The 15,269-nt window shown below is 42.3% G+C and overlaps 1 protein-coding gene across 3 annotated transcripts in view; it reads right to left on the bottom strand.

Moving 5' to 3' along the window:
• The window catches only part of GIGYF2 (GRB10 interacting GYF protein 2), a 72,998-nt gene that overhangs the window by 7,663 nt on the left and 50,066 nt on the right, over positions 1-15,269 (bottom strand). Inside the window, exons 9-22 of one of the 3 annotated variants that reach the window (XM_083616330.1) lie at positions 15,051-15,268; positions 14,792-14,957; positions 14,511-14,708; positions 14,075-14,265; positions 12,333-12,492; positions 9,988-10,154; positions 8,389-8,480; positions 7,467-7,574; positions 6,730-6,830; positions 5,997-6,097; positions 5,532-5,690; positions 4,261-4,419; positions 3,704-3,940; positions 1,682-1,804 (exon numbers count right to left, since the gene is read on the bottom strand). In XM_083616330.1, coding sequence (XP_083472456.1) covers positions 1,682-1,804; positions 3,704-3,940; positions 4,261-4,419; positions 5,532-5,690; positions 5,997-6,097; positions 6,730-6,830; positions 7,467-7,574; positions 8,389-8,480; positions 9,988-10,154; positions 12,333-12,492; positions 14,075-14,265; positions 14,511-14,708; positions 14,792-14,957; positions 15,051-15,268 — 2,180 coding nt within the window. Of the gene's footprint in view, positions 1-1,681; positions 1,805-3,703; positions 3,941-4,260; positions 4,420-5,531; positions 5,691-5,996; positions 6,098-6,729; positions 6,831-7,466; positions 7,575-8,388; positions 8,481-9,987; positions 10,155-12,332; positions 12,493-14,074; positions 14,266-14,510; positions 14,712-14,773; positions 14,958-15,050; position 15,269 lie in introns of all 3 variants that reach the window. The other 2 variants (XM_083616328.1, XM_083616329.1) reach the window with 2 other exon arrangements.

Genomic DNA, 15,269 nt, shown 5'->3' with positions numbered 1-15,269 from the left:
CAGGCTCTCCCAGGCCCACTCCAAATTCAATCTTCCAAAACAGCGGCTTGTGCTCCTGCAGGGCTTCGGATCTCTCCATTTGTGTTGCTTGGGGTGCGATCGCAGCCTCCTCCATCTTCATCTGCCCTTGCACTTGCCCGGTCGAACCAATTTCCTGAGTTGGTCGCTGCATAATTTCTATGTTTCCTGTTAATCCATATTCACTGGCTACAGCAGTCATCAAGTCCAACTTCTCCTTCATCAAACCCGTCTTCTCATGCAACTGCTCCAGCAAAGCATTTGTCTTGCAAAAAGCAGACACCAAAACTTCCTCCCCACACATTTCTATTCAAGGTCAAACAGCTGGTCCCACGATCCCAATCTCGCAGCTGTGAGGTCTCCAAGTAAACTGCAGCAACAAATTGACAAGCTCCCTCTAGGGGACACAATTTCTATTTGTATCCATCTTTTTAAAACATGTCCAACAAAATAAAGTTACTTTCAATTTTCAATTTTCAAATACTTTGTTTCTTTAAAATGCAGAAGGCAGCATTGAAGTCAGTTTGGTTCTCTTTTTTAACTATCTGTCAAAATGTTCCACGTACAATCAATGGACGTCTCCGGCAATTTCTGTCCTGACACCCCGTTCCCAGGTTTGAGACGATGGAAACTTATTTTCCTTTACTCCCTTCCTGCAGGCTTAAACAGTCAGATTCCACCCCCCCTTTTCACCTGCTTCCAAGGGGGTTTTGTTAGTTGTAAATGCAGGAAATTCCAACCTTTAAAACAACTTTCCAGGCTATTAGATTGTAAGGTTTTTGCTTCAGTCTATTTACAAAAAGCGGGAGGCAGACTTCCTGTTTTGAACCTTCCCGCTTCGGAGCCTAATTCAAGTATTTCTTGATCCAATTTTCCGTTTTTACTCACGGGTACTTGTTTAGAGTCCAATTGTCAACAGGAAAAAGTCAGCGCTCTCCGGCGATGGCTGTGCGGCTTCCCTCCGTGAAAATAGCAATCAGTTCGCAGCACCGCGCTGCTCACCCCACTTCGCTCCGGAGCCCCAAGTTGTGGTTCCCCGCGAGTAGGGGAGGCGCTCCTGGTGCTCTGCCGAACCCCACATTCCCAGGCTCCCTCCGCCTGGGATTTCTAGCGGGTCCCCACCTTCGCCGCGGTGGGCAGACCCAATTTCCACAGAGCCCGCTCCCCCGATCGGAGGAACTCCGCCATTCGCCGATGGCGCTAACCCGGAATTCCCACAGTTACCAGGTTCAAAACCAACTAGGATTTTAACAATGCTTTGAAGTTGGCTTCAGAGCCTGCTTTGTTCTAAAACTGGTAACTAGTTTCGCAGCTCAGATGATACAGGAAACTATGCTTAATTGGCAACTTCAAGGTTTAACTGCTGTGTTCCATGAAGGGAGGTGAGAATGAGCTGTGTAAAGCCTCCTAGGTATCTTGGGTTAAGCTTATTAAGTGTTTAGAAATTGTCACAGTGACTCCTAGCAGTGACAAGCCACAACTGCACACAAATGAGCAAGCCATGGGCTGTCTAAAGGCAGAACGTAGTGGGAGTTCACCAGATGAATATATCTTTCACAATAGGTGAAAGAATATGTCTTTCATAAAGGTGTAATGGCAAGGAAATTTGACTATTCTATTTCAGCAGCAACCTAAAGCCTCTTTTCCAAACTATGAATTTTACCTCTTCTCGAAGCTGCCGCTCTCTCTCTTCTTCAAGCTTCTGGATTTCTGCTAATGATAACGTTGTTTGGGACTGACATGCCCTAGAATTTGATTGCTGACCCCATGTTGAAGAAGAAGGGAGCTGGGAAGAAAGACATACAAGAAACAGCACTTAAATTTTCTTAATGGAAAGAGTGAATACATCAGGATATATGCTGAATCAGCCACTCAAAAACATGCAAACAGTTGTTATTGTCTGCCACAAAAGCTGCTAATATGCCACAATCTTTATTTTGTCTCCTTGTACTGTAGAACTGCAACCTTTTCCTGCCAGGTGTGTACCCAACCTCCAATTAATCTTTATAGTACCAACAATAGTCATAATTTCTATAGCAATATAATAGTAAGATTCAAGCACCTGACTGTGCTGTGAATGAAATGGGAATTATTCAAAGGAAAGGAAATGAAGCAAAGAAAACAGCTGAGGGAAGAAGGCAGTAGTAGCATGGAGAAACAATGAAAAATGCATTTTTAAAAGTCTGATGCAGAGACCCATGCCATTCAAAACCAACAGCTTCAGCCTCTATTTTTACACGGCTCATCCTCCCAGGACTTGTGTACATGGTACTGACTTCATTTTAGCTTCACACCTACCTGGTGAAACAGATTAGACTGGCCCAAGTTTATCCAGTGAGTTTCATGACAGTGTAATGACTTGAATCCAGGTTTCTCTACTCCCAGTTTTATGCTCTAAATCAGGAGCGGAGAACCTTTTTACCCAATGAACCAGAACATTATTTTCCCCACCCCTGCTGGTCAACTCTGGCAGCGGGACAAGGGGCACCCAGCTTTAAATCATCCGGTGCCATTATGATGTCAAGTCACTGATAGCTGAGTTGTCTTCAGTTCAGTGGACAACCAGCAACACTCCTGCTAATGGTCTCAGTGAATGAGCTGAGATATAAAAGTTCAGGCAGTTGCTAAGGTACCCCAGACCTAAGTTGTTTGGGGCTTGTAAATTAACAAAAGGACCTTAAACCTGGCTCAGTAGTAGATGGGCAGCTAATGCAGATGTTTTAACAATGGTGTCACATGTTGTGGGCTATTTGCCCCCACCAACAGTCTGGCCACTGCATTCTATACCAGCTGAAGCTTCTGGAGCACAACCAAGGGCAGTCCCACATAGAGAGCATTGCTGTACAGTGGTACCTTGGGTTACATACGCTTCAGGTTACAGACCCCGTTAACCCAGGAATAGGTTAAGAACTTTGCTTCAGGATGAGAACAGAAATCGTGCTCCGGCGGCGCAGCAGCAGCAGCAGGAGGCTCCATTAGTTAAGTGGTGCTTCAGGTTAAGAACAGTTTCAGGTTAAGAATGGACCTCCGGAACGAATTCAGTACTTAACCCGAGGTACAACTGTAATCCAGCCTCAAGAATGCAACATGGACTACAGTAGTCAGGCAATCCTTGGTGAAGGATAGTTCCAGGTAGCACTCTGGAAGGGTTTAGCTTAAAAATGAGGCATTACTCAGGATATGTGCACCTATATACATTTTTGGTAGGGTGGCAAGTTGCTCCTCATTGTACTTTCTCAGATCTATAGGTATGGACAGAAATGCACACCCTGAGCAGGGCGGGGGGGGCAGGAATTATGATATGTGTCAAGGAAATCTTAATTTTTCTGTAAATTAGAGAGATTTGCATATCTATGCTACTTTCATGTTTTAGTTATTTATTATTGATTTCAACAACTTAAATATCACTTAGCACTGAAATATCTAAGCAGTGTACAATGAGGTACACTGAGCAGTAAAGAGATAACCTGGACAAACTGGGATGCCACTGATTGAAGTTAGAGCTGCCCATCTCCTGCTTCTGGTGCTCAATTCCAAGAGCGTTAAAAGGCAGGTTCTGGCAATGGTCATGTAAATTTCAGCACAGCTAACAGAGAGCTTCTCTGCTGGCTTGGGCTGTGAGCATAACTTGTGAGAGTGGGTTTGTGGCAATGAGAAAAAGAGTAACATTACGAAGAATCAGTACCTTCATCTGTGCAAGTTGCTGCTGCTGTTGCTGCTGCTGCAATCGGCGCAAAGCCTCCTGCTGCTGCTGCCTCTGCCTCATAATTTCTTTCTGGCGTTGGAGTTCCAGCTCTTTACGTTTTCGTTCTTCCTCTTCATGCCTCTGTCGGGCTGCTTCTTCTTCCATGCGCAGCCGGTTTTCTTCTAGCTGACGCTTTGCCTCTGCTTCTTCACGTGCCCATTTGGCAGCCTCCTCTTCCTTCCCAGAACAGAAAAAATATGAAGAGTCTCTAAAGTGGACTAACCTAGATTAAAATGCTTCCTTTTTGTTTGTTTCAAGATACATAGGATTGCAAAGAATCCTTTGCTTCTAAGAATGCAACCTGTGCTAGAACACAACAATTTGATAAAATATAGCTTTAGAAAATGCCCCAGAGCAGCCATGAAAGCTGTTTGAGCTAATAATGGCTCATTCACTTATGCATTATCACTTGATGTAGTCAACAAGTGAGCATACATGTGCGAACCACCCTCTGATTCTTGCAGGTCTTAACTGCAAAAGATTTCCCCTCTTTTCACCTGTTTACGAAGCAACTCTTCTCGCTGTAGTCTTTCTTCCTCTTCTCTTCTCCTCTCTTCCAGTCTTCTAAGTGCTTCCTCTTGTTGTTGCCGTTCTTCCTCTTCCCGCTGCCGTCTTAGTGCAATTTCTTGTTCCCTCTGCCGCCTTAGGGCTTCTTCCTGAACACAGAAATAAAAAGAAAGAAATTAGCTAAAAGTGTGGATCTGCATTGAAATTCCTATTTATGGTATGCAGAATAGTAAGGGTCCCCTGACCTGGCTGCTCTGATTCTGACCTGAAGCCAGAGGTCTTTTAAATGACATGACAGCAGTCTGGAATGCGTAGGGACAGGGGCTGACTTCACTTTGGGGGTGGAAGTCAGCAGTGGGCAGGGCCATCCTCTTTTCTCACTCTTTCTTTCTGCCCTCCAAATTAATACCCTACCCAGAGATTACCCAAAATCAAATTTTCCTTTTTCTGAAATTATCACCCAGGTGCTCCAAATTCAATTTAGTCCTCCCCCAAATTAACATCCCACCCCAAGAATACTTCTGCCCTCCTGGAAGGCAATACTGAGGCTGCTGGTGATGTGTGTGCTTGCTCTGGAGGCTGTTCATCAGGCCATAAGCCTAGAGCAGACACATGCTTGGTTGCCAAAGATAAACAGACAGAGTCCTTAAACTGTTTTTTTCCAGGTGTCTCCCCCGAGTCACAAAAGTGTTCTAATACAAAAATACAATCTGCCTCCTGTTGATGTAGGCAACTTAGAAGTAATAGGGTCCCTTCAAGGGAAAAACAGGCTTTTGATAAGCCTTGCCCTTGGCAGTAGCCAGGGGATGATGCTGAAGAATGCAGAACCATGGAGTTGTTGCAATGGCAAGAGGCCCCTTTAATGGCTCTCTTCCTGGAGTGTAAGGCTTGGGGGGGGTCATGTCCTGCATTGCAGGGGTTAGACTAGATGACCCTTGGGTCCCTTCCAACTCTACGCTTCTATGAGGAACAGCTCCTGGAACATAACATAGACCATACTTCCCCCACCTGTCCTAAATAAAATTCTTATTTATTTATGTATTTTCTTTATTATGAGCAATTTCTGCACATCCTTCAAATAAATCCCCAGGGTGGCTTCCAAAAAATAAACATGTATGATTGAGCTGAAAAACTGAATACATTTTGGACTTAAAAGGTGGAAGGAACAGGTAAAAAACTTATCCAGCTTCCTTCACAGGACCTGAGAAAATGTGTTCTCTTAAAGATACTGAAATAGTAATTTATGTATTTGAGATGTCACCTGCTTTCTGCGTGCCAGCTCCTCCTCTTCTCTTCTTTTTCTTTCTTCTTCTTGTCTCCTGATCAGCTCTTCCTGTTGCCTCCGTAGCTCCTCCTGTCTTTTCCGCTCTTCTTCTTCTCTTTTGGCCCTCAGTTCTGCCTCTCTCCTCTCCTGCTCTAGCTGAATTAAAGAAGTAACATTAGAAGTAAAGACCTCTTCAACTAGCACATTATTCCCACTAGTTCCATTCACTCTCCTCAGCATCCTCTTCTACAACTACCAGTTTGATTGGTCTTCCCTAAAGTGTGTCCTTGGTGTTTTTTAAAAAAGCCCAATTAAGAATTAGTAAGTTGTGTCCCAGTTACACTAAATCAGTACAGTATTAGGCAATTACACTAAATCAGTATAAGGCATGTCACAGTTACTCAGAAAACAAATGAAATGAAATGAAAAGCGGCAACTGGAATGGTTTCTACTGTTTCTTACCTTAGCAGTTTTGGCTTTTTCAAGCTGCTGCAACTGTTCTAGAGCTGGTCCCTGAGCTGTAGTGTCAATTGGGAGATCCCAGACACTGCTTCCTTCCCAGACTGCAAAAAGGGTGGAAATGTAGGCTATTCATTAATATTTAAATTAGGAGACCACAGAGCCAAGAAGCTAGCAATTCTGTGCACCCAAGCAAATTCACTGGTAATTAAAAAATATCACATCATAGAATCATAGAGTTGGAAGAGACCACAAGGGCCATCGAGTCCAACCCCCTGCCAAGCAGGAAACACCATCACATGCACTATATGTTTTGATCATTAAGACTGTTAAATGACCTCTTTTGTGTACCTTTGGTTTTTCCTTTTTTAGGAAGTAGAGGGGGAGGAAGCCTTCTAAGGATGTGTAGCTAGGCATAAATTAAGGAGGTAGAAATGAGGCTGCTGACAGAAAGAATGAGAATGAAGAGATCACCACTGAGGACCTCTAAGGTACAGCTTTTGTGTTTTATCTGCTTTATACTTGTATCTGTACCTCTCAAAACAGCAGCATCCCAAATCATGGTTAGTGGGCTTTGATCCAGGAGCCGACCATAGTTTTCTCAAGATGTAGTTTCAGATCCTGGTTTGGCAATTATTCACAAACCATGGTTTGTAAGCGACATTCATTTGGATGTCATTTCAGGGCAGTTTGTTTTGTGTCTGAATGCAGTCAATATCAAAACACTGTTTCGTACCTGTAGCTTGTGGGGCTGCTGACTGAAGCTCCCAAATTGAGCCAGTGTCTGGCACTGACACAGACCTTGTTACAGGAGTCACCATGTTCTGCTCAGCTTTCCTGGAATATAAAGAGGAAGATTCAACATGCTACATCAAAAAGCTAGTTCTACTTAGAGGTCACAGGGGTGTTTTCTTTTTATTTTAAAATACAATGCATCTCTTTTTTCTCCTTCTTCAGAACCAGTATTAAAGTGATATTAGGGCATAACTTCCTGACAATTCCAACATTGCTGAGCAAAATCCAGAACTCTTGAGATGCACAAAACTGTTCTTTAATACTGACCAGAATTTGAATGAAAATTTTTGCTCTGGTCAATTAACAGGCTTCATTGAAAACAAATATGAGATGATGACAAATACAACCAACATAAATGGACAAAGTGACAACAGATCTATTTCACAGTCTTAGTGACAGTGACTTGAGGCAATTTTAAACAGGCATAAACAGAGTGCTATATACTCAACAACCACTATCATAAGTAGACTCTATAAGGCCACTTTATACATTATATTCAGTGTTATATTACATGCCCTTTTGATAACGTGAAGTATGAACATGACAGTTATGTGCATGCCAACATTTCCAAAGACATGTTCTCAGGAAACCATTCATGCTGGCCTGAAGTTTACTTTCAAAGTACTGGATTTACTACTGCATAATGTGTGAAAATGGCCCTGAAACTTGCATTCTTACCTCATTTTAAGTGCCTGGAACTGTTGCAAAAGGAGAGCCAGCTGCTGCTGCTGCTGTGATGAGAGAGCTGCTTTTTGCTGCTGTGCCATTACCTGGGCATACTGTTGTCTGGAAAAGAGAATGGGGGAAAGTTCACTCTACTTAGTTACAGAATGACTATAAAAACCCAGAAGAGGAAAGAGCTGCTAGTTCATATCACAACTGACATTCATACACATCAGTGCAAACCAGCACCCACCCACCAAAAATAAGAAATTTTAAAACTGTCATTTGAAGTGGCTATTCAAAACAGCGACACACAACATTTACCTAAATTATAGATTGGATTCTAACTATCCCTTTGTCGTATAGGATTCCACCTTTCCATGGAAAGTTTTCACTGAATGGAGGATCACGATGGTGGAAAAGGAGTTTACTGGAGCCAACTCTCTCTACCCCACAAGCCCTCCAGGGGACACATGGGAATGGAGGGGGAAGGGGAAATAAGTGAACGTCACTTTCTTCCTTCCACTGGCAGGAGCATCCCATGAGCAAGTCTGCTCATGAAAACTCCTGCCAGCAGAAGAGAACTCAGGTTCCAAGCCTTTTATTTAAGAACTAGGCTGGCAGCCTTAAGCAACCAGGAGTTGCAGGCAGGCTGGAGGAAGAGGAATAAAGTGCTCCATCCCTTCTCTGTGCCCAGAATAGAAACCAAATAGGCTGTTAACAGAAAAATTGGACTACCCTGCTCTAGATCATTTAAACAAAGCAAAATGGCCATTGACAAATATTTCTATAGACCAGGGGATGCTAACCTGTGGTGCTCCAGATGCTGTTCCAACTCCCATTAACCCCAGTTGGCATGTGCAATGATCAGGGATGAAAGGAATTATAGTCCAACATCTGGAGGGCCAATGGTTAGCCACCCCTGATATAAACTTACTGTAACAAAAATTGCTGGTACTGGAGGTGCTGCATTTGGTACATGGCTGTGAATTCCTGTTGTCTAGTCAGTCGTTCCTGGTCCAACTCTCCCTGTGGTTGTAAACAAATCGATAGCTGAACTTACATCAAATGTTAGGATTCATGAGCATACGCACAACTCTGATTACAGTGACCTACAACATTATGATTATGAAATACCTTGGATTTGATATCCCACCTTTCACTCCCTTTAAGGAGTCTCAAAGCGGCTAACATTCTCCTTCCCCTTCCTCCCCCACAACAAACACTCTGTGAGATGAGTGGGGCTGAGAGACTTCAAAGAAGTGTGACTAGCCCAAGGTCACCCAGCAGCTGCATGTGGAGGAGCGGGGAAGCGAACCCGGTTCCCCAGATTACGAGACTACCGCTCTTAACCACTACACCACACTGGCTCTATATTTTTATATTAAAAGTTATTAAATGGAACAACATTTTTTACAGCTTACTGTGTTTAGTAAAAAAGTATAAAGGATTGTGTGAAGTGGAAAATAAAGGGGTGTATATAGTTAAACTGTGTCTAGGGACCATTCCTTGGCAAAGGAAACTGGAGCAAATATCCCCAGTGCATAAGATACATGCTCCTCTACCTCGAGGAAGGCCCTATGCTTTCCTACTTCACCTCTCCCAGATATGAAGAAAGAGGGAGAAGCTGTGTGCCACATGCTAAATCAAGCCACAGCGGCAGAAGCAAGGCAGGCTTGTTAGTGTGTGTGCTCCAATCCTTTGGGGTTCTTTTTACTGTCTCACAGCAGAGTTACCCAGAAAGTCTTCCTGTGTCTTCACAGCAGCAGCAGTCCAGCTCTCTATCGGTGCATGCCCGTGAAGGAATAAACACCTCACCCATTCAGTTCTTCTTCAAAGTATTTATTTATATTACAAGTTGCATAACTTTATATCACTACTGGTCTACATAAATAAAACAGAACAATATACAGAGATTTCAATTCTCTCTGCTCCCTGCAGCAATCCAGCTAGAGAGACAGGTTCAGAGACTCTTATAGACAAAGGCAGACACTGAATCTCTCTTCCCCCAGACATGCCTAGATAAAGACACCTGTTGCTGGGGAGAATTCTCGCTGCTAAGCAGAATTGGTTCAAGGACAAATCTGATTCAAAGATCGTCTTTGGACTACACCAACAAGGCTGGAGTCAGGAGGACCACAACTAGTAACATGCTTGAAAAAAGGAGTAAGGGTCAGGGGCCTCAGTAGGAGCTACCTTTTACTGATTGTGGCTTAATTTCCTTCTGCAATTTGCTGTGCATAGAAAGCAGTTCAGCCAGATCCAACTGAAGCAGCATTCGAAGGCTTTTAGGTAAGTGAATTAGTAGCAATGAGGGCTTTTGCTATTTCACTTCTAGCTAAAGTAAGCACTTTTCCCTTCCTGTATGGAAAGCCCGTTCTATTGCGGCTCAGAGTATATGTTCAACATACAGGCAGTCTCTCTAAAGGTCTTTGCTGCTCTGTGCCTGGTAGCACAAAAGCACACAAAACCCTAAAACTGGCATCTCTTAACTTTCTAATTTAAGGTTAACTTTTTTACACATTGTCATATTTACCAAATGCAGAGGTGGTGCTGGACCGGGAGTGAAAGGAACCCTGCCCCACATTTTCATGATGTCTCCAAGCGGCTGGAAGCTCTCATCACATGCTCTTTTCACCAACAGTGACATTGTGAAATACCCAGCCTGGAACCACTCTGTCATCTCTTGGTTACTGAATGGACCTGCAAAATCATCAAGGGATGAAATCCATGAAGACAAGAGTGAAACCTCTACTGAGTGTTGCACCCAACAGTCACAGCCCATATAGAGCCTGGTATCTGGGGGACTGCTCTAAGTATGTGCCGTATGTGTCTTGATCTTACTTATAGAGCTAGACATTTTCTGATGCCACCCTAAGTACATAGGCAGTGTATTGTAATTTCCCTTAATATTTCAGTGAAATAAAATGAACATAATACCAGACTAGTTTATACCTTAAGAGGAATTCCAATTTACATACCAAGCAAATACTTTCATAAAATTAAATCTTTGTTTAGAAAATGCCTTTGGGGCTCTTCAGTTACAAGAATATCTATGCAAAAAATGCAAATACCAATAAAAGGAGGAGGATTTGGGATCCCTGACTTAGAATTGTATCACCAAGCATATTCACTGTCAGGTAGACAATTCTGGAGACCCATAACTAAAAACAACTGTCCAAATTGGGCTTCTTTGGAATATTCCTATGTAGCACCTTTAGAAAGATGGGTAGCACTTGGGTCTAAATACATTAATACTCAAGATGCTATTGAAACAATAAGATTAGTTCGAATGATATGGCACCACATGTCCAGAAAATATAAATTTGACCTTTTCTTCCACAACAAATGACTTTGTGGGGAAACCTGTCTTTAAAAATTGGGAAAGAAATAGTTGTATGGAAGAGGTGGATGAATTTGGGTATATTAATGTTCGAACAGCTGATAAACAAAGAGGATGAATTTTACACATATTCTGTCTTAAGAGACAAATACAGATTACCTACAAATGCTCAATGGCAATATCTGCAGAAAAAAACTTGCTAACCACCATCTACGGACCAGCAGCTTTTACAGCCAGAGAGACCCCAGAGATATTGAAGCAAGTGATTAATTCTTACACAACAAAAAAACCCGGCCATCAACATATATAAATATATGTCACTAGCAAACCAATTTGATATACAGGTACTGAGGGAGAAATGGAAAAAAGAATTAGAGATCTCAACTTCGACCCCACAGTGGGAATCTGTGTTAAGTGCTATAACAAGGGTGTCTCTGGACCTTAAACTGAGGCTCAAAAAACAAAAAATAATATTTAGAATATACTGGACCCCATTACGCTTGTTTAAAAAAGGGCTATCTAAGGTAGCTAACTGTTGGAGATGCAACAGGGATAATGCTTCTCTAAAACATGTTTTTTCATTGTCCTATACTGAAAGATTTTTGACAGAAGGTACCGTATTTTGCGCCCCATAGGACGCACCTAGATTTTTTTTTGGGGGGGGGAGGGAAATAAAGGGGAAAAAATTATTTCCCCCCCAGGTGCGGGGCTGGAAGAACCAGGTCGGGGAACAGCGGGAAGGCGCACTCCGCCTCCCTGCTGTCCCCCGAGCTTGTGGGGCTGGCGATGGCCGCGCATAGCTGTGCTGAGCCCGGGACTGCAGGCAGCTCTGCGCGGCCATCGGAGCCGGTCTCCCGAGGGTTGCGCAGAGCTTCCTGAAGCCTGGAGAGCGAGAGGGGTCGGTGCGCACCAACCCCTCTCGCTCTCCAGGCTTCAGCGAAAGCCTGCATTCGCCCCATAGGACGCACACACATTTCCCCTTCATTTTTGGAGGGGGAAAAGTGCGTCCTATAGGGCGAAAAATACGGTAACTGAAACTATCAACAGAACTATATGGAACAACCTTACATTTACAGAGCAAAATATCCCTTTGAATTATATACCCAGCACATAGAACCTTACAAAGGGACAATATGAGTGGATTCTCCGTGCCCTTACCACAGCAAAAAGACTAAGACTGATGAATTAGAAAAATAAAAATGCGGCTCCCTTCTACGATTGGATGGAAGACTTATACAAACTCGCAACATATGAACAACTTGCATACAAACGCAGACTTGCCATGGACAGATTCAATGATATTTGGAATCCATTCTTACAAATACTGTAATAGGTTAATATCTGATGGAGTGCAATAACAACTTTGTAAAGTATACAGTATACATGGATTTCCCTCCCTCCCCCCCTTTACTTTGCCTTCTACATGGGTGGTGTTTCTTTTTCTTTTATTTATGTCTCACCCTTTTTTAGTGCACATATAACTAAAAAACAACATTCCAGTGAAATAAAAATAAAAAGCGGTAAGGATGAAAGCTTACCCTGAATTTCTCCCTGTGGATCTTTGTAGAACCACTTTTGCATGGCCTCATGGAGTAATGGTACTGAAGTACCCTTTACTCTCTGCTCCTGAAGTTTGGCTGCTAGCCTTTCATCATCCAGGGCACTGTCCTGCAAATACGCCACCATTTTTTCTGCTTGCTGCAGCAAGAGGAGGGGGGGGACATTAAGAACGACTGAGGTTACTACTGCCAGGTTACACACCGTCAGTGGAATAAGGTGAAATTCAGCAGAAAGCCTTATGAATAATACCATCATGGTTGGTGGACTCAGACAAAGGAATGAAAAGGTAAGTTTAAATAATTATGCAAAAAGATAATAAAGCTTGGCAGAACTGCTTGCCGGGAAGCAAGTCTTATTATCTGGTAAGCAGCAAGGATGGTCAGCTTCTGTAAACAGCTGAGGACATTTTCATTCCAACAGGCTTTCCCAGATTGATAAATGAATCTTTATCAAAAGTGTCTGCTTGTTGGGGTTTTAGTCTTGTTTGAAATGTCTCTGTTGCTTTTGTGTTTAACTGCTTTTCATTATTTTACGTGTAAATCACCTTGAGATGGTGGTTAATAGATTAATTGTAATAATTGTAATGATGTCTGTATACATCGTGGTTGGAATTTTACAAGAAATTATTGGTCTTTGGAAATTCAAGTTTCTTGCAACATGTTTAAGCAACATTCAAACTACTGGAAAACGAAGAATTGTTTCTGGAGTCATTTTCAGAATCTATGTTCAGAGTCTTTTTCAGTCTGCATTTTCACTCATTTTTCATTTGCCATTTTTACACTGAGGGGCTCCTATATAAAATCAGCAGACAGGGAAGGGCTCTGAAGATGATCATGTCTACATATCAATGCTTTACCCTTAAAACATATGTGACTGACATGGAAAAGGATTGGCCCTCTGTTCATTTGTATTTTGAAGGGGGGAATATAGTGTGTGTATATTTTATACTTGAGTATCAGCAGCATGAGGTGACTCTCATATTCTCTACTGCGTACACGCATTCTGTCACAATGCTCATGAATGAAGTCAGGTGATTATCTATTTATATTAATGTCGGGGTGTGTGTCCATTTTTCAACTTGATTCACTTAGTACTCACAAAGTTAACCTACTGGAGTTGCATACCAGACAAATATACAAGATAGATTAAACTTTATTTTAGAAAACAGGAATTCCCCTTCTTTAATTAACAAAAATATTAATTTTCCATTTTTGTTTGAGGAGGAGATGGCAGGAACATACAGGTTGAAACTGTTTTAATGAAAATTAAGTTGATTATCTGAAGTATTGTCAAACTGCAAAATATGTTTCATTTTTGCCCATTAATACATCAATATAGTTTTGCCCATTTTCATGATCAGTTGCAGGAAAACATTGTAAAAGCAATTAGTTGCCAGTCCTGCCCAAAACTAGTTTTCCTCTGCAGTTGCCAACTGTTGGTCTATGTGAGGGGTGTGCTAGTCTATAGTTGACTAGGTACATTAGCTCTAGGTTGCATCTTGAACTCCTGTCTCCACCTTGGGTGCATAAGCACTGCTGACTTGTAAAGGCTATTGCTATGATATTCTCAGCAACCGGTCTCAATCCCAAAGCTTTTGCCCACAATCACCTGGATCAGGTAGCTGCAGTTACAAGATAAGTATACAAAAGAATGTTTTCCTTCAGCCTTTGAAGCACAACAACAAAAAACAAACAAACCAGAATTCACGAAGATGCTCTACCTGTTCTAAATGTTTGAGGCCCTCTTCGTCATCAGGGTCAGCAGGAATATTACCCATCCCTGGAGCAGCTGTGACTGATGTCTGAACAGGCCTTAAGGCAGGAATTGGATTTGACTCTGGAGGAGGAAGATGAACAAGGGAAGCTGCATCTGGAGAAATCTGTGGTAAAGGCTGGACAGCAGAAATTGGATCTGGGGATGGGGAAGAATGGACATTAAATTTCTTTAAAGGCCCTTCTTTCTACCAGAACTGTTATTATGTGATAAAATGTATAATCAGACAATAAGCAAGATGGCATGCTTTCAACAATGCTTAAACAATGTATGAATGACCAGTTCATCCTTTCCACCTTGCTTTGTCACTACAGTCTTTTATTTTATTTTATTATTTTTGCATACTTTGCATATACATTATGCCAAACCTGAAATATGATTACCTTCTCTGTTGGGCACTTTGGCTGATGGAATATCCTCCATTTGGTTTTCTTTATCTTCTCTTTTTTCTATTACTTCTGGAACACAGTCTTCCCTTCTTTCAAGCAGGCTTGTAGGTAATGGCTCCTGTGACTGGGATTTTGGTGGAGTACCTGACCTGGTGGATGGTGAAGATTCTTTGACTGTTTCTTCTGTTACTTCTGAAATGATTGATAACTTTATTTAACTGAGCTGGAAGGTGGAAGCAAAACTTAAAAGGATAGACTTGAGAAATCCTCCTTACCTGCTGCTGCTGTATGCTCCGTCTTAACACTTTCCCTTCCATGTGTCTTATCTACTTCTTTGGCTTCTTCATTGTGACTTCCTTCTGAATCAGACCTGTCTTCCCCTTCCTCTACAGGACGGAAATCCATTTCCTGTTCCTCAGGAATTGGTTCCTTTTGAACCTTCTAAGGAAAACACACATGCAAACAACAAACTTTATACTACTGGTTATAAATAATACCGTTAATATTATGACAAGTTCACAGAAAGTTTCTCACTTTTAAGGAGAGGAATGCCCCAGATGAGTCAAAAGTCCCCATTTCTTCTTCTGCATCTTCTAAGCACCATTCAGGAAGGCTATCCCTATCATCATCCATACTTCCACTGCCACATCGCACTCTTCGATAACCCCGCTCATCATCCCGGTCTCGGAAGTCAAATTCAAACCTTCGCCGTCGCTCCATCTGTTCTCTCCAGCCTGCAGAACGAGGGCCGTC

This window comes from Podarcis filfolensis, assembly GCF_964270895.1.
Source record: "Podarcis filfolensis genome assembly, chromosome: 5".
NCBI lineage: Eukaryota > Metazoa > Chordata > Lepidosauria > Squamata > Lacertidae > Podarcis > Podarcis filfolensis.
The sequence above is the reverse complement of the archived record's forward strand: the minus strand, read 5'-3'. Positions and strand labels throughout refer to the sequence as shown.